Raw genomic sequence first — 18,810 nt, forward strand, 5'->3', positions numbered from 1 at the left:
TTCAGAGTGCTGCTGCACTGTAATCTTCAATGTCATGTATGAGAAATGCCATTTTTGGTGCCCAATCTCAAAGAGAGCTATAAAGAAAATTGATAACTCTGATAGTATCCAGCACTGGGAAGAAAAAAAGACATATTGGATACAATCCTCACCTCAAGTACACAAAACACTGCACATAAACATTTGGTGGTTCATGTACATTTCCTTCAACTTGCCATGATCCCAATATTTTAAGTAACCACAAATATCTAAAGTCAGGCTTTTTTTCTTTTAAATCAAATATTTATTTTAAACACCCCTACTTTGCAGTTTCATCAGGGCCTGGAAGCCCTATGAATAGGGCTTCAACTGGAAAACCACTGTCAATGCCTTCCCAGAATGAGCCACAACAATTTCAACTTCAGCAATGAGATGGGGGAACATACAACATCATTAAAGGGACTTTAGTATTCAACCACTAAGAAAAATTTTAATAAGTAGAACTTTTCCCATTTTCAGGAGTTACTGTAAGGCCAAAAGCAAATTAGCGAGTAAATGAACCAATAGGAAAGGACAAAACAAGAGATAATGCATCCCAGGGGACTTCACCCATTTCTTTGAAAACCATCATTACTTCTATCTAGCAGCATATATATATATATATACACCTTCTGCAGCATATTTTGTGAAAGCCTTTACTATAAAAGCACTTCACTGCAGAACTCTTAAAATGCTAGCATAATTAATTCAAAAGCATAGCAAGAAGTTACTCAGGCACATGTACACAAAGATTAATGTAGATTACCAAAACAGGAATGAGCTGTTTCCTATTAAACTGTTGGCAGGGATGACTGAAGTGTTTGCAGAAAGTCTTGGTGGACTCATGAAACTGGGAGAACCACGTATCCCAAACAACCCAAAAGACAGCAGACACACCTAGTGAGAAGTACACCTTCCTTTCCCAGTTGTCCTGGGAAAGGTGAAGTGTTTTTTTCCAGAATTTCCCCGTGGCTCCAGCCTTTTGCCAACACCACATGTTGATTAGCAGGCCTAGCTTGGGCCAGCTGATTGTTGCTGCTCTGAGAGAAAAGGAGAGCAGTTCATCCACATTAGAGGTCATGGTCTTGTACGATTCATTTATTTATAAAAGCATAGACACACAGAGTGTCCGCTGAGAAGGCAGTTTTCTTTTTCCTCCTTAAAGCAGGACGGGAGAGCTAACGTAGGTGACTTTTCTAAGAGCACCATTACTTCCCTCTTTGCAGTTGGTTATTTAAAAAATAAACAAATAAACCATTAATGTCTTTGTATCACTATAACTGCGCCCACACGGGCTGAAGTGAAATCAAAGCATCTTATTTTTTGAGTTAAAAAATGATAGCTACGTTATCTCAAAGTCGTAAGACGCTTTCTTAGACTGCATTAAATGAAATAAATGCCAATACACCAGGGGCTTAAAAAAAATTAAAAGAAAGAAAAAAAAACCCAAACAAGTATAAAAAAATCCTTAAACTTTCAGACTGTAAAATGAAAGATCCGGGTGGGGTTTTTCTTCACTGAAAAGGAAAAAAAAAAAAAAAAAAAGAAAATAAGAAAAAAAAAAGTACATGCTCTCCATACTCAAAGCGACTCCCAGGGGCTGCCGCTGCTCCCAGCCCGAGGGCAGCATCCAGCCCGGCCCCTGCCACGGGGAGCAGCGCTGCCGGCCCGGCCCCGCCAGGGGTGCCGCACGCCCCCTGCGCGTTCCGGGGCTCCTGCCGAGCTCTCCGAGGGCCGGGCACCCTCCGCCTCCTCCCCGAGCGCCGCGGTGCCCCGGCCCCGCTCACCTGGGCCCGCCGCGTCCCCGCCGCGCCGCCCGTGGGTCCCGCCCGGCCGGGGCTGCGGCCGCCACATCCCGCCCGACCCCGGCCCGCACCCGGCGGAAAGCGGCCCCGGCCCGGCCACTCCCCGCCGGGGGCGGGCTCCAGCAGCTCCGCCGCCCCGGGGAAGGAGAGGGCGGCGGGCGGGACCGGCTCCGGCTGCGGAGGGCGGTGCGGTGCGGTGCGGCCCCAGGGAACCCCGGTCCTCCGGGCTCCCGCCCGCGCAGTGGTGGCAGGCTGTGCGGACTCTGTTCCCGCAGCGTTAAGTTGGGCGGGAGAGGAAAGAGGGAATCACAGAATCGGTCATGCTGGAAGGGACCGCAGCGACCCAAACTCTGTGCTCAAGCAGGGTCATGGTAGAACGCATGGCATGGAATCGTGTCCAGGTGGCTCTCGAGTATCTCCAGTGAGGGAGACTCCGCGTCTTTGCACAATCTGTCCCCATGCTCGCAGAGTAAAGTTCTTCCTCATATTCAGGTGGAATTTCCTGTGCGTTGGTTTCTGCCCATGGCCTCTTGTCCTATTGCTCAGCATCACTAAGAAGAGCCTGGTTCCGTCCTCTTGACACCCTCCCTTCAGATACTTAAAAACATGGATAATGTCCCCTCTCAGTTGTCTCTCTGGCGGCTGAACAGGTCCAGCTCCCTCAGCCTCTCCTCACAGGGGAGATGTTCTAGTCCCTTGATCATCTCTGTATCCCTCTATTGGACTCGCTCCAGGAGGTCCATGTTTCTCTTGTACTGAGGAGCCCAGAACTGCACCCAGCACTCCAGATGTGCCTCACCAGGGCTCCTTAGAGGGGCAGGATACCCTCCCTTGACCTGCTGGCAGTGCTCCTCCTAATGCATCCCAGGATTGCATCAGTCTTCTTGTCCACTTGGGTGTGGGCATGGCTCATGGACAGCTTGTTGTCCACCAGGACCTTCAGGTCCTTCTCCACAGAACTGCATCCCATCAGCTCAGCCCCTAACCCATATTGTGGGTTGTTCATCCCTGGTGAAGGACACAACCTATGCTATACATACAGATATATGGCTTCCATCTCACAGGTCCCAGCATAACAACAAATATATACCAAACATACTCTTGGAAAACAATTTTTTTTTTCAGGTTTAGCCATATGGGGCATTGCTTGGTCTCAGAGCCATCATGTGACTGTGAGCCCTACTCTGGCACTGTTTTGCATGTCAGATACTCACTGAATTTAGCAAGACATGTGTACAGCTATTAATACCATACCATTGGCTTCAAGTAGCCATAAACATCTTGGAAGCAGGACTTAAAGGGATACTTAGAAAGTCTGCAGATGATACAAAATTGGGAGGAGCTATTAACTCCCTTGAAGACCAGGAAGCCTTGCAGAGAGACCTCGACAAATGACAAATCAGAGGGCTGGGCAATCATCAACCCTATGAAATTCAACCAGGGGAAGTCCTGGACTCTGCACCTGGGATGGGGCAACCCTGGATATATGGACAGACTGGGGAATGAGACACTAGAAAGCAGCACCATGGAAAGGGACCTGGTGGTCCTGGTTGATGACAAGTTGAACATGAGCCAGCAGTGCCCTGAAGCCAGGAGAGCCAGCCCTGTCCTGGGGAACATCAAGCTCAGCATCACCAGCCAGGCAAGGGAAGGGATTGTCCTGCTCTGCTCTGCACTGGGACAGCCTAACCTTGAGTCTTGTGTGAGTGCTGGGCACCACAATAAAAGAATGATATAAAGTGCTTAGAGAGTGCCCAGTGAGAGCAACAAAGATGATGAAGGTCCTTCAGGGGAAGCCATACGAGGAGTTGCTGAGGACACTGTTCAGCCTGGAGGAGACTGAGGAGAGACCTCATTGCAGTTATACCTTCCTTGTGAGGGGAAGAGGAGGGGCAGATCAGTACATTGATCTGTTGTCTACTGTGACCAGTGACAGGACCCATGGAAATGGCCTGAATCTGTGTCAGGGAAGGTTTAGGCTGAATATTAGGAAAAGGTTCTTCACCGAGAGGGTGGTTGGGCACTGGAACAGGCTTCACAGGGAAGTGGTCACAGCACAAGCCTGACAGAGCTCAAGGAGCATTTGGACAACACTCTGAGGCACATAGTGTGATTCTCAGGACTGCAGGGCAGGGCCAGCAGCTGGACTTGATCATCCTTGTTGGTCCCTTCCAACTCAGAATATTCTCTGGTACTGTGAATTCTATGTATGTATTTTCATTGCTTTTGTATGGCTCCACATATCTTTACGTCACAGAGTTTTTAATTTTGTTAAAAGATGCTATCATTTACATATATGTATGGGGTTTTGTTGGTATAAAGGCAATTTTCTTCATAGTAGCTTATTTAGGACTCTGTTTTGGGTTTGTGACCAGAATTAGGGATATTTTAGCTGGGCAGTGCTTACACTGCTTTTTGAACTACCCTGCCAGTGAGCAGGCTGGGGTATACAAGAAGCTGGGAAGGGACACAGCTGGGACAGCCTGACCTAAACAACCCAAGGGATATTCCAAACCATATGTCCACATGATGTCATGCCCAACAGTAACAGCTGGGGGAAGGAGGAGGAAGAGAGGATGTTCAAATTTATGGCATTTTTCTTCCAAATTCACTCTTATGCATGATGGAGCCTTGCTTTCGTGGGGGTGACTGAATGCCTGCCTGCCCAGGGGAAGTGGTGAACAAATTCCTTGTTACATCTCATTGGAACGACATTAATTTCTGCTAAAATCCCCTTTCCTGTTTTATAATTTAGGTAATTTTAGTCCTCCACCATTTCCAGTGTATCTTCTCCTCCCTCGTTAACACATACATCATTTTTGCTATCGCTAGTATTTCTCTAGTGAGAGTATTATTTCTATTGTTATTCATAATTACAAGTTTCATATAAGCTTATGAGTGCCCACTGACTACAGCTTTTATAAACTTTGCTAAAGTTAAACCTGCTTCACTCGTCGATACTATATTAATCCTGTACATGAAATCAGAGTTTTCCAGATGGCCTCCATCCATCCTAGTCTTCAAGAATGCTCCTTCCTTCTCAGATGCAGGAAATGCAATTGTAAGTTGAATACACCATCCAGTGCACAAGGAAAGTTTCACAACATTCAGAAAAGTTGCTAAAAAAAGCTCAGATTTATCTAACAACTGTCATATTACTGATTTTCTCTGGTTTCAGTCCATTTACTAAGAAATACAGGACATGCTAAGAGATTTTTGACCTCCTGCTCCAGTCTGTGCCCTTCCTGACTTGAGAGAGAAGACAGCAAGCAGCTGGCCTCACATGCCAAAAATAGCCACACATCCTTCTTCCTTCAGCCTTGCTGCAGTGCATCTGATTCAAGTGATGTCAGTGCTGGCTCCCATCATTCAGAAAGAAATTGGTCATAAAAGGGCAGCTCTGTGGGTGCAGACAAATGGCCCATCTAGCACAGCCTTGCCCCCAGCTCAAAGCCAGGGCAGCTCTCTCAGCGAGAGCAGGAACAAGGCAGCATCCACAAAACTTCCCCTTTGGCCTGTGCCACCCCCTCTGACCACTGTGTGCTCAGGGCTCCTCAGCTCAGTGAGGTTTGTTGAGTCAGTATCCTGCCGTGGTTCTCAGCTCTCCAAGGGCTTGCCCAGCCCCACCTTGAGCCTGCTTCAGCCTTTGGCCCACACAGCACCCACGGGTGAGGGGCTGCCCAGGTCTCACCTGCTGCACAAGGCACCAGCTCTTGCTCTGAGCTTGGCTATGGCTCCCTGCCTTTGTGAGCTCCTGGATTTTTGTGCTTGAAAAAATATTTTTTTTCCCAATGTGTCTGCGCCTCTGATGATTTCCTGTGTTAACTCATAATGTAGTCCATTTTCCAAACTGTGCAGTGCCAAACTAATCAGACTGACCTAATACACAGCCCCTCTCTAACTTTTTTTCTGTTTCTGCTTTCTGGGATGAGGGGACTAAGTAAATGTTCAGGTTTGCTATGGATTCCTGCAGTGGCATCTTCATGTTTCCTGTTCTGTTCTGTGTGCCTTCATAAATGGTCTGTAACATTTGACTGAGTGCAGCCACACACTTAACTGATGTTTTCTGATATGTAACTCATGCCACAGTTTCTTTCTCAGTGGCTGTGATCATGTCAGAGCTTTTCATCTTATATGAAAAGAGAAGAAGCTAGGAATTTTTTTTCCTGGTAGGTGCTGGTTCAATTCACACAGCGAATTTCATCTGAGATTTGATTGCCCACTTATTCAACCTCACAAGGTCTTTCAGCAATTCTTTGCAGCCAGCTCTCGTTCATGCTACCTCAAGAAACTCAGCATCAGCAGCAGACTTGTTTCAGCTGCTGATATGGTGAACAGGAGAGTTTCAGGAGACACTGATCAATACAAAGCTACCAAAAAGGACATATTTTGAAAAAACAAATATTTTGAAGAAGCAGGGCATGAGATGCACTCGGGGAAAAAACCCCTGCTAGTGAGCTCTTTGCATTTGTTCTGAATCTACTGGGAGAGTTAAAGTTTATCCCAAACCTCACCACTTCTGCCTCAGGTGAGCTTGCCTTACCTTGTGTGCACTTAACATCAGAGTGTATATTTAACAAAAAAGTCCCACCACAATAGAATATTCAGCAGACTGTAATTTATTACCTAAAATGATAATCAGGAGTATGTGTGAGTGTGTACACAGAACATGACATTCTCTTTCTTTATCCAGAAAGGAGCTACTTTTTGACAGCCATTATCATTCAATTGCCAGACCATTGGAAAGGAGTTGCAGGGGGATGGCAGAGAGTTTTTACTGAAGACTTTAAGCATAACTGGAGAAAAAGGTGCAGATACCCTTCTGAAGCAAATGCTAGTAGAGAAGAATAGTATACTTGGGTTTTAATGCTGTTTTAATTGAGCCCTAAACTAATTACAACCATTACCCTAAGCCTAATTCAAATGACATAGTGAGACATCCAGAGATGTAGAGAAATCTACCCTGCTCCAGTTTGCCCTAATGCACTTTAGGGCAGTTGTTAAGTATTTAGATTGAGATGGTTGGTGTAAGAAGTGACACAGAAGAGCATACCTAACAGTGGATACTATGATGCTGTCTTCTAGTTTTGATTAGCTAGGAGGGAGCTGGAGAATTTTGCTACTTCTTAGTTTCCATTTTTCATTATAATGGCACATACAGGCACAGCCGCCAAAAGAAATTGTCCTGCCTGCTCCCTCCACTACTACTCCAGTTGTGCCTGCCTTCCCTTTCCCCATGCTACTGCCTGCTTTGTGCTGGCAGGAGAGTTTCACTGGCTCTTCAATGAACTAGGAACTTTTTTTTTTCCCCATTAAAAACTTTTCTCCACTTAAAAGCGACTGTGAAGCTACAGCATTACATGCTGCATCAGAAATCACACCAAATTTTAACAAACCCTCTCTGTACTGAAGGCAGTGCTGCTGCCTCTTTCCTACTCAAACAGCTTCCTGAGCCCTCGTGCAAGCTCCAAATTGACCCGTTTTCCACTGCTTGTCTTGGCCTCCCAGCTTCTCATTATCTACACATAGCTGCTGCTTTGTGTGGTACCTTCACTTCCAATTGACATCAGGGTATGGGAGCTCCCCCCTGCACCTGCTGCCATAAAGAGCAGATTTCCTGTAGCTCTGTCCCTTGTGACCTCTGGTTCGTCTCACAGCTCAGCTGCAAAATCTGCCTTTCTTCTTCTTCTTCTTCTTCTTGCATTCATCTTTGTTTTTCCTCTCTGCCCCATCACTGCTTCACCAGAGATCTTTCCTGTTTCAGTAGTAAATAACATATTCATCAAAACATGCTGCTGAAGGGAAGCCAGCTCTACTTGCAAATTCAAATCAAATTAAATTTTAAAAAAAGGTTTTGCATGGCATAAAAATTAGGAAATCCCAGATATTTTTATCTCTTTAGCATCAAGACATCTTGATCTTTTTAAGCTAGGCTCACATGCGGCACTGTGGCATCTATCATAGATCAGAAGAGTAAAAACCATCATGCTCATGTTCTAATACGGATTTTTTTTCCCAGCTATTCTTCTCATCCTCTCTCCTTCCCTTTAAGAACCATTTTCAGGGCTTCTTGTGAAGGATGGCTGTGGCATGGACTGGGACAGGTGCAGTGAGGTGGGAGGGTGGGAAGGAGTGGTCGGTGCAGAGCAGCAGCAAGGGCTGGCAGAGCGCAGTGAGGCAAAGCACCCAACTGTCCAAAACCAGAACTCATTTCACTTTCAATGACGAAGTTCATCACCAAATGATTTTTTTCTGTCAAAAACCAGTAAAAGTATCATGGGTGAATATGCAAAGAACTTTTAAATATATGTATTTTTAGGTCATCCACAGAACTGAAGCAAAAAGTTTTTTTGCATATCTTTAATCAGTACTTTGTTTAGATGTACCATCATACCCTATCCAAAATGAGTTGTTCTAAATTTGTGGTTTAGTTAACTCTGTGGGTACTTACAATACCTTTGGAATATGCTTTGTGATGTGATTAGCATAAAGGTAATCTTTCTAATAGATGGAAAAATAAAATAAATACAGGTGACTAATGTGAAAGGTAAAAGTCCTAGACTCAGTTACTAAACCACAGAACTCCTAGAAACTTCAGCCAAGCCAGGATTTTGTTAAAAAAAAATCCAACAGCTTTTTAAAACAAACTCATCTGAAAGAAAACGATGAGGCTTTATTGTGATTCTTGTTACAGCTGAATACATTTCACTTTCCAGAATCTTTTGTTTCATTATTCATATACAACTGTGAAAGAGCAGTTCTTTGGTTTTCCTGGCATCATTTTTGATCCTGTTCCAAAGACAGTGATTCAACAGGCTTCAAAATAAGAGTAAAGCTGATAGCTCATTATCACTCAATTAAAAATATTTATGGAATTAATAATCACATATTATGGATAACTCAAAAATTTTGAAGTCCTAATCCAGTGGTATACAATTCAAAAGAGTTAAGCCTTTCAATGTTTATTTTGACTGAATGACTTCCCATAAATTTTAATTATTCAAAGAAAAGAACTAAGTTTCCCTAGAGGTACCTGTTCATTAGCAAATGAGATAAGGATTCATACTGCTATTCTGCAGGCTTTAAAAATGGATTTCACTCACAGTAGTGTGAACCAGCCATAATTATATCAGTAGATCAACTAAGAACAAAACTGTGAGAAACAAAATCAGGAACACTAGTGATTTAAAAAGCAATATAAACATATTTTCTCATCAAGTGTCCTTTTTACTGAATTAATCACCCCAAATCTCAAATTTCCTCAAATTTATTTCTCACACTGTTCAGTATCTACTGCTTGTCACAAACTGGGGTTTAAACACTACACTACAGCTGCTAAGTAAACAAACATTCCTGCATTAATTTTTTTTTTACATCTGGATATGAATTACTTTCTGTTGAGCTGTCATTATTATAGTGGGAGTTTTTTCACAGCACGTGTATTTGGATTTGAAGTGGTCATTATTTGGCTGCACCATTCATTTAAATAAACCTCACTTCCTTAACATGTCATCTTAGAATGGCCATTGTATACATCCATTCTCATGTGTGGATTGAGTGGGTCCCAATGAGGGGAAGGCCATTTTCTCCCATTTTCATACTAACATGCCTTGTAAGTGAAGGATCACTTAAATAATGTATTAAACAGAAATTCACAGCATTGAAAGTTCTGATTTGTAAAACATGTTCCCTTCCATGCCAGAAATCCAAGGGGTACTAAAGCAGGATTGCCATCTGGGGATTGAAAGCCCACATCCTCACTTCTGTAGGGTTTGCCTGAGAATGTGCAGATGGGCAATGTAGCAGGCATCCAGGCATTTCTGAGGAAACGGCAAAAAACCTGCTCTCTTCTGTGACCTTCACACGCCTTGCCTGTTCACAGGTATTTTCCTGACTGCTAAGCCAGGAGCCAGTCCTGGCTGGTGGTACTGTTGTCTCTGCCTGATCAGAATTATAAAAGGAAATAGTTCTCTGGTTGGTGATACAAACCACACATAACAATTCTAGGAAATTCTGGCTGTCTACTTTTTAAGAAGTAAACTATACGAATTAAAAGTCATCCCCATTTTATTCTCCATTTCAGGAAATGCCATGAGGTGTCACAAATGTTTCAATTATTAATGCCTGAAAAGAGGAAAGCTGATTCCATTTCAGACACCATCAGATAATACTTTTGCCAGAGGATGTTATTACAATTTTAGGCTAAATAATATAAATAACCTGTCTTCTGCTATAGAAAATATCACTACTGGCTGGAAACAATTATTGTGAGATAATACAGGGAAGTTTGCCAGCTGGGCTTGTTACATTTTCTAGTTCCACATTTATTATTTACATTAGTGCACAGCACTATCTCTGAGCACAGCCAAGGCTCTGCTGCTCTATTTATGAACCCACTTTACGTATCAGTGGCAAAATTATAAGGCTGAAGTAAACCATGCAGTGAAGTAATCTAAAACAAATCCTTAGAAGATATTAATTTCCATTCAGGATATAAGCACCGCCTTTAAATGGACCACATTCAATATGAGTGAATTATTCCAGTTATTCAGCCAGCTTTACAACTTGCCTGTGGCTCAATGCCAGCATTTTGCTTGGCAGACTAATGAAAATTTGATTATCAAAGGCACCAGGTCAGCTGTACACTCAGGGGGCAGGTAATGAGCTGCAGCAGCCACCTTGGTAAGACACAAGGCCAAGGAATTGTCCATCACCTCATTTTATTATGCCAGTAATAAAAATAAGCAAAGCATGCTCCAAACAGCTATCTGGACCTAAGAACAGGTGGGTGTGGACCCAGTTTTCCCTGCCCCAGTGATCTGTGGAGAAGGAGTGTCCTGCTGAGCTTGCCCTGGGACAAGGGATATTCATGAAGGAAGCAGTCATCCCTCCTGGGCCCACAGGTATTTATAAGGGAAGGCAGGACAGAGATGCACAGGGAAGGGAGGGAGAAAACCACTTCAACAATTTTTTTTCATTCTTGCATCAACAGGTTGCAATTGCACTGGAGGTGAAATCCTAGTGAAGCCAGTGACAAAATCTCACAGGCAGATCATAGGACTAGACTTCTACAGACAAAACCAACCCTTATCATGTAACAGCTGGTCAGCAAACTCAGAATACAACAGAGCATGCTCTGGGAGAGTTGTTATAATGTCACTCGTATTTTCTTGGTCTCATCACAGGAAACTGGAAAATTCTCTTTGAGAACAAATATCTGGAGGAGATAAGGCTGCATTTGCAGTTCATGGCTCCTGTGTCATTTGCTGTGGAAAAGGCTAAATGTGTCTCCATTCAAAATGTTGAAGTTAGCTCCTGGGAAACACTGTCCCGGTGAAATGAAAGTCATGGAAACTGTGCAGATGCCTGCTTTTAAATGGCTGTGTGAGAATGAAACTTTTGTTTCCCCTTTCACTTTTATTTCCTTATTCCTTGCATGATACTTATTCTAGAGCAAAAAAAAGGAACAGGAGCAAAAGTGCTTGCTTGGCTTTTTGAAGTTGGATCAAATGCTTTGTCTATAGCAGACATGGGACTCTGGGGTGGGGGCAGGTTGTTGCCAGGCTCTGTCAGCTGCTGTGCTGCAGATGCCGCTTCTAACTGCCAGGCTGTGGGCAGGAGTCTGGCACCTGGGAGGGCAATGCTGGTTAGAGGGAAGATCCCCTGATTTGTGCTTCTCATCCATCTGACACATGCCAAAACTCTGCAAAAGCAGGATTTGTACTAAATAAAATTGGGTCCCCAATTCAAAGCCTGTAAGTTATGATATTCATCTGCCTTACTGGTGGCTCATGAGAGGACATCAGTCCTCACAAGGTCTTATGAAAGCCTCAAAACCTGAGTCACCTTCTGCAGGTTCCCATGTCTTCCAGCTGACTGCAGAGGGAACCAAGGAAGGTCACCTTCCTCAGGAACCAAGGAAGGTCACCTTCCTCAGCTTAGCACCCCACACTCTAGGAGATGACTCTGGGCTATACAAATGGCCACTCAAACAGAACTGCTGTGATTCAGCCCCTGGGAAAAGTAACCAGAAAAGGAGAGAGCGGTGCATATGGTTTGGCAGAAAGCAAGAGGGAAAAGTAAGAAGAATAGGAAAGGCAAAATAGAAAAAGGGGAAGAAATAGAAAGGAATGAACATGAGCTGTAAGATGGAAAGCAACTGCCAAAGGGAAATAGCAGAGGCTACAGGGCTAAAAGCGTCTGAGAGGTCAAGCAGAGGAAAGTCAAAAGCACATGAGTGACGAGCCTAAGCATGCCGTGAAGAAGCTCATCCCTGTGCCTTGGAAGAGGAGCAGCAACTGCCCAAGGCCACCAGAGTGACTGGCTCAGCCACCCCCAGGGCCGGGAGGGAGCCCTGCATGAAGGACACTGCAGTTTGCTCTGCCAGGGTCACTCTGTGACGGCCCCTTCTGCCACTCCTGGTAACAGCAGAAATGTAGCACTTGGTAGTCAGGAGCCAGAGAACACAATTGTCTTTTCCTCATGACAAACATACAGCACTGTTCAGCAGACACAGGGCAGGGTTTCTGACGTGTGGTACCAGCAGGAGGAATTTTTCAGCTTTCTGTTTTCAATTCTCTTTTAGATGTGAAATAGTTGCAAATTATTCAGTACTTTTTCCTTGCTCTGCTTTCCAAAGTATCTCAGCACGACCAAGGTAACATAAGCACAGAGAAGCCTTCAAATATATTCAGTGTGTACTGGAAATCTCTGGTTTAATTGTTAAATGTCTTTCATACTTAAAATGTAGTTGGAAAGTTACACAAATCTGCATGTTATACAAATCCAGTGATTAAAAGTCACTTACTGGTTCATAACAGTAAATGTACTGCTGAATGTCAAAGTATGGTTCATAGAAAAGAATGTGGGAGACATTAGCCAGTGTAATTGCTTTGATAGAGTCCATTATCCTCAATGGAGTTTTTACAATTGTGCACACATGTGTACCTGCTGTGAAGACACCAAATTACAAATTAAACTCTGGTAGAGCCAAGCCACAACTTAATTATTTAGGCCATGGATAATAGGATCACCCTTGCAGCTGGATTAAGTACCATAAAACACAGTGAGATGTGTTTTCTCTTTGAGAAACCTTCCTGTTCACCATTTGGTGGGGTGAGGAAGCGTTCCTGAGGGGGAGCTGCACATCTGGGAAGCAAGCATCCAGGCTCCAATCTGCCCAGAGCTGCAGCAAGAGGTCCAGGGAGGCACAGAGGAAATTCTCACAACTGCCTGTTTCCCCGCCACGAATTAAGTGACTGAGTGATCAGAGGCAACAACTGAATTACAAGAGTGAGTCACAAAGTTCAAAACAAGAGCATCCACTAATTGTTTCATGGAAGAGGCTCAGGGAAGTCTGAAGAAGGATTTTGTAGGATTTTCTTTTACTCATTGTGAGCTTTGTAGTCTTTTGTAGCAAAGCCAGCCGTTGTGATCTCAGAGTTTATTTTACGACTCATAGCCCAGGGAGGGCAGTGTTCCAGGGCTGGGCATTCATCCCTCATGGGCAGCTTTTTCTGCTGTGAGCCTGGAACAGCTTTGGAGCTGTCTTCTCGAGCTCTCAGACACCACCAGATGGCAAATGGGAGGAGGGGATAAATAGCTTTCTTCTCAGTCTAGCTGTCCCATCAGCTGTGCAAATGTTTGGGTCAGTTTGATTAAGATTTGTTTACCTATATTTCAGGTGCTCAAGGCAGGAAGATGACCTGTAATTTTTATTTGACAAATAACTCTACCCCCAAGCCTCTAGCCTTGGATAAGATGTCTCAATGATCATCCCCCGAGTCTTGCTCAGTGGGGCTTAGAGCCACATACAAAGGACATTAATCCACTGGCAGATTGCTCTGGTGAGGTGGTCACTGAGGATGAAGATGGCTTCCACAGTGCTTATTACCACAGCTTACAAGCACACTGCAAGTTTATGGCTTGGGCTAGTGGTATAGAAACATCTGCCAAAAATGTCTTAGTGCATGTTTGGTTTCCATGCACCCATTTCTCAGGATAATTCAGATTTATGATCTCCAGCTGCCGCTCCTCTCATTTCTTCTTCCACATACCTGCCTAAGACAGGAAAGGTTCACAGCCTACCTGTTGGACTGTTGTTTTCTGAGCTAAGGCTTATTCAGTATTTCAGAACTCTTTACTTCCTTCCAGATCAAAGCTAACCAAGGCTCAGTGACTCATTTGTCTGGAGTCGTGTTCTTTTCTAATTTCAGTCCCAACCTGAAGATTAAAAATCAACAGAGGAAGCAGATGAATCAAAATGGGATTTTCAGTTTGGTGGAGAAAAGATCTGTGGAGGCAGATTCACTTGGCAGAAGCTTAGCTGGGGCAGGGGGGGTCAGAGGCAGGCAGGAAAGACTTCATGCAAATACAGTGATTTCTTTCCATTGAGATTATATGGACACAAAACACATAATGCCCAAGAGACCAAGAGATAAGGTCTCTTCCAACCCAAACCCCTTTATGATTTTATTATGGTCTCACCCTTGTATTTTTCTGAGTGCAGAAACTGAACAGTGTCTGCTTCTGGACTAAGGGCTCTCTTGTGGAGAAAGGTCCCTGCTGTTGGCACGAGCTAGGCTCCTTTGCATCTTTTTTCTACCTGAATTTTTATGAAAAAAGAGGACAAACTTTTTTCCATTGACAAAAAAAAAAAAGGGCAAAAATAAGCAGGCTTGGAAAGTGAGCAGAAATTAGAAAGTTTTACCAAAAATTGGAAATTTTCCATATTTTGCACTTGGATTTAATGCAAAGTCCATTTGGAATAAAGGTACTTGCCAAATTATTATCAGGAAAGTGAGAGTTAGCAAAGGTATCAGCCAGGATTAAGAAGGAGCCTAAGTTAGTGGAAAACTATCACATTTGGGGTCCATTTACCAGAATACTAACACTTATGGTCTTGTATTTAAAACAACAGCTTGGTCTCAGCTGTCTAAAAAAACCATCGCATTACTGCCAAGTCATTAGCTTACAAAGCTCCAGGCCCTGTCTACACACAAGCCTGCCATCAGTTTAACTAAAATCACTATTTAATCTATTTAGAGCAATCAGCACAACCCTTTTTTTTTTGGGTAACCAAATTAACCTAAATCAATACAAGCCTGTTGCAGAGACAAACAATTTAAGGACATTGACATCAAAACCTGCATTAACTCAGGCGGTGTAAGTTTTGTGGCAAGGCAGGAGCTCAGGTCAAGCCAGGGAGATGCTGCCATGGTTCTTTTTACACCATAGAGCTGTGCCAGAAGCACATTCAGCAGCAGCTTTGAGTTGAGTTGCCCATGTTACATGCATGGTCTGGATCCCCACTGCTTCTCTGGGCTATGCCCTGCTGTGTCCACGAGCTGCCTCCTCTTCCCAGCCCTGAACCCTGCATGACAAACCCAACCTGTCTCCTGGGGGAGCTTTAGGGGAGAGGTTTAAGACATGGCTTGCTCCTGTAGAAATCATTCAGCTTCAATGGCCCAGGAAACCTTGTTTAAACTCTATTCTCTAGTGCTGAAAAACATGAGAGTGTAAGTACAGAAACAGCCCTTTCTGACAACAGCCTGCTCCCCAGTGTTTGCAGCTGCCTGGGCAGGAGACCAGGTCTCCTCTCCAGAGACCTGTTGCACCCTTCTGCTGGGAGACAAGGAGGAAAACGCCAGCAGTAGCAGCTGGCCAGGGTACAGGCTGTTCCCCCGGAGTCTTGGGGTCTTGGTTGCAGTGCTCAGCCCCTGCAGGGGCTGTCCAGCACTCACTCATGCTGAGGGAGCGGGCAAAGCTCTCAGCAGGGCCACCCTACAGCCAAACACAGCACTCACCTGCAAGGAACCTGAGCCAAAGGGTCTCAGGGGGTTCCTCAGCTCAGTTTGGTTTGTTGAGTCAGCAGCCTGCAGTGGCTCTCAATCTCCAAGGACTTGCCCAGCCCCACTTTGTGACCGCTCCAGTTTTTGGCCCACACAGCAGCCACATCTGAAGGGTTCCCCAGGTCTCCATCCACTGTGCAAGGCACAGCTCCTGGTGCTTGCTCTGAGTCAGGCTATGGCCAGCTCCAGTTGATGGTGTCTCATTCTTCTTTTGGCAGAGACAGTGAGTGGTTGCTCCATATCCATCTTTATGGCACATGTAACTCTGTAGGCCTCTATTAAACCCTCCCTATCCAGCCCGCTGGACTTGCAATTTCCTTTCACAGAGAAACTATTCCCTGTGTTTAGTCATCCGTTGCGTCTTTCTCTAGGTATTTTCCAGTTCTGCCATATCCTTTTTGAGATAAAGGATCACAGTCACACTCAAAAGCAGGTGACCCAGGGATTCATAGTTACATTTATACAGCATATCCTTGCTTTTATTCCTAGTCCTCAATATTCCTAACATAAGACTGGGGTTATTTTTGCTTATTGACAATCATTGAATTGATATTTTCTTGGGAAAAAAAATCCCAGTATTTTGAAGGGGGTACATGGGGATTATTTTTCCTTGTGTATTGCTTCACATCTACCTATACTCAGTCTGTTTCCCCATCGTGTCACTCTGCAGGTTCATATTGCTCTTCTGCACATTTTCTATCACCTGTTGTCTTTATTACAGTGGATATCTCACCACGAGCAAACTTTTTCACCTTGCAGCTCACCTTCTTTTCCATGTTTCTATGTGTATACACCATACAGGGCAGCATATGGTGTATACACATAGAAACATGGAAGGGAGGGAAGTGCACAGGAAATAAGGCAAAAATCCAAGTACGTACTCATTTATCAGTTATCCCATTTTCAGGTGGTAACGCCCTACAGCAAAATCTGACTTCCAAAAGCTAAAGAGACCAGAATCAGAAAATCAGGGCCACAGACAGGCCAGGGAAGGGCTGCCAAGTTTCAGAGACACCTTCATAGCTGCCTGTCTCTGAGTTTTCCTGCTGCCCAGAGGGAGCATCAAGCTCAGCTCCAAGAGCTCTTGATGACCTCGGGGAGGGCTTTGAGCTTTGACCTGAGGGAAAGCTGCAGGATGTAGCTGCTGAGTTTCAGCAACTCAGGGATGTCACTACCTTCCCTGCTGAAGCTGGGGATTTCAAACTCTTTACTAAGACACCAGCTGGAATCTCACTGGAGTTTATCATAAAAACTGAGAGGACTCAAACTGTCTCTGACCTTTATACATGGGTCCCGAGCATTCAGAGTTTCACAAACGAAATCTGTCTGTGTTAAACTGTGGCAGAAAAAGACGGAAATCCCTCTGAAACCTGTGATCTTCCAGAGGCAAAGGAACTGCTCTAAAACAAACCAGCATCTCCTTCCTCCCATGGCTGTAATCCAGAAAGCAGTTTACATTAATGAGGTATCTGGCTCCCAGCTAAGCTACAAAAAGCTAAAGATGCTCAGATATGACTGTGACATTATAACATAAAACAGGGCTGATTTTGTACTGCAGAATGCCTGGGTAGCAACAGATGTCTACAGCCATGTGTCCAGACACACCAGCCTCACCTGATCTTTTCCAGTGTGCCAGCCCTCCACCCTGGAGCTGGGTACAGGACAGGCAGGAACTGTGGGTGTAAGAACAGATCTATGCCGTTCTCTGGCTTTCAGTCCCAGAGTAGATATCGTGTGGAGATCATACCCTGTAGGAGAAGGACCTAAAATTACCCTTGAATGACCTTTAGAAGAAGAATTTCCAGGGTGACAGTGCCACCATTTCTAAGTCTATTGATGCAATTTTGTGATTGTTATTAATGCCTTTCCACTGGGGCAATCCAAGTGATGACTATGGCTGTATTATGCCCTTTAAAAGCCTAATGCTTCATCATCCCTCTGCTGTGGTGCATGCCAGGTGTCTCCTGGCCTGGGAACACCCCTGAGCAACACAGTGCAAGGGAGACACAAAGGCCCAGGACAACACAAGGGACCAAACCACCTTTAGCATAAACTGGGCAATGTCTCAGAACTTAAGCACTAACCCCAGCCCCCTTCTGTTCGGGGAGCAGCACAGCCACTTCTTTTATACTGCAGAACACAATGGGTTTGGAGCCTCCTGTGTTTCTACCTGAGAGGTTTCTGTGGCAACAACAGTCAGGGCAGGGAAGCACACAGGCACATTCACACATGCAGGAGCATTTGATTTTATAGCAGGAGTTTGACAGCTAAAAAAGGCTTGGATTTTCTTGTATAGGTAGCATGATTAGAACATAAATTAAGGAATTTAGGACTCTGGTCAATAAATCCTCATAGTCTCCTTCAAAGTACTACTTCAAATAAGAACATTTGTATGATTCACAAATCTGCAAGAACACACCTGGTCAAAGTTTCTCATGGCTTTTTGTTTATCTTTCTTCAAAACAACATATGCACATATGATGAGATATAAAAATATGCTATTCTCTGGTATTCCTCCGATTTCCAAATAGTAGAGTATGCAGAAAGTAAAAATTATTACTATCAGAGACCTACCTCAGTCAAAAAATGAAATTTACACCACATCACTTATTATGTTTATAAGCACTTAAAGAGAAAACAATAAATAACTTGTTACTCACAGCCAAAAGCTTGAGCACTCCAGAGGCTGGACACTAGGTGGCAGAAAAATGATACGTTCTCCAGTAACTGACAAATACTCATCCTTCTAGTAAGAAGGCAAGCCCAGGGAGTTATAGGATGTATCTCAAATAAATTGAAGGTTTATAGCTGTCCTGCTTTTCCTAATCAGTTCAAATGAGCACCGATCCTGTTAAGGTTGTTGGGCTTTTTTGCTCCTGCAAAGCAACATTTCTCCAACAGCCCATCAACCAGGAGCCATCACAGGCAGAGGCTATGCTGAAAAAGCTAGAAAAAAGGCTTGGGAAGGAGGCAAGAAAACCGTGCTCTGCCCTCCTCTTCATGCCCTCGAGAAAAGATATACAAACCACAAATAAAATAATTAGTAAATATAAAATAACAGGCATCAGGACTTTATGAAGGCAAAGCAGGAGGTTCTACATTAGTGTTTCCAATATTATCCCCTGCTCACTGGGCAC

General features: G+C 44.2%; 1 protein-coding gene across 13 annotated transcripts in view; it reads right to left on the minus strand.

Moving 5' to 3' along the window:
* DISC1 (DISC1 scaffold protein) overlaps positions 1 to 17,414 on the minus strand; it is a 193,679-nt gene extending 176,265 nt beyond the window's left edge. For 10 of the 13 annotated variants that reach the window (XR_010358920.1, XR_010358919.1, XR_010358918.1 and 7 more), the window contains exon 1: positions 1,806 to 1,934. Coding sequence is in view for 9 of the 13 variants with exons in the window: in XM_064413843.1 (XP_064269913.1) it covers positions 1,806 to 1,872 (67 nt within the window). In the remaining 4 variants the exon portion in view is untranslated. Of the gene's footprint in view, positions 1 to 1,805; positions 1,935 to 7,371; positions 7,579 to 13,910; positions 14,046 to 14,309; positions 14,446 to 17,287 lie in introns of those variants that run through there. The other 3 variants (XM_064413846.1, XM_064413845.1, XM_064413847.1) reach the window with 3 other exon arrangements.
* Between the last annotated feature and the right edge of the window lie 1,396 nt (positions 17,415 to 18,810).

This window comes from Passer domesticus, chromosome 3 (genome assembly GCF_036417665.1).
Source record: "Passer domesticus isolate bPasDom1 chromosome 3, bPasDom1.hap1, whole genome shotgun sequence".
In the NCBI taxonomy this organism is placed as follows: domain Eukaryota; kingdom Metazoa; phylum Chordata; class Aves; order Passeriformes; family Passeridae; genus Passer; species Passer domesticus.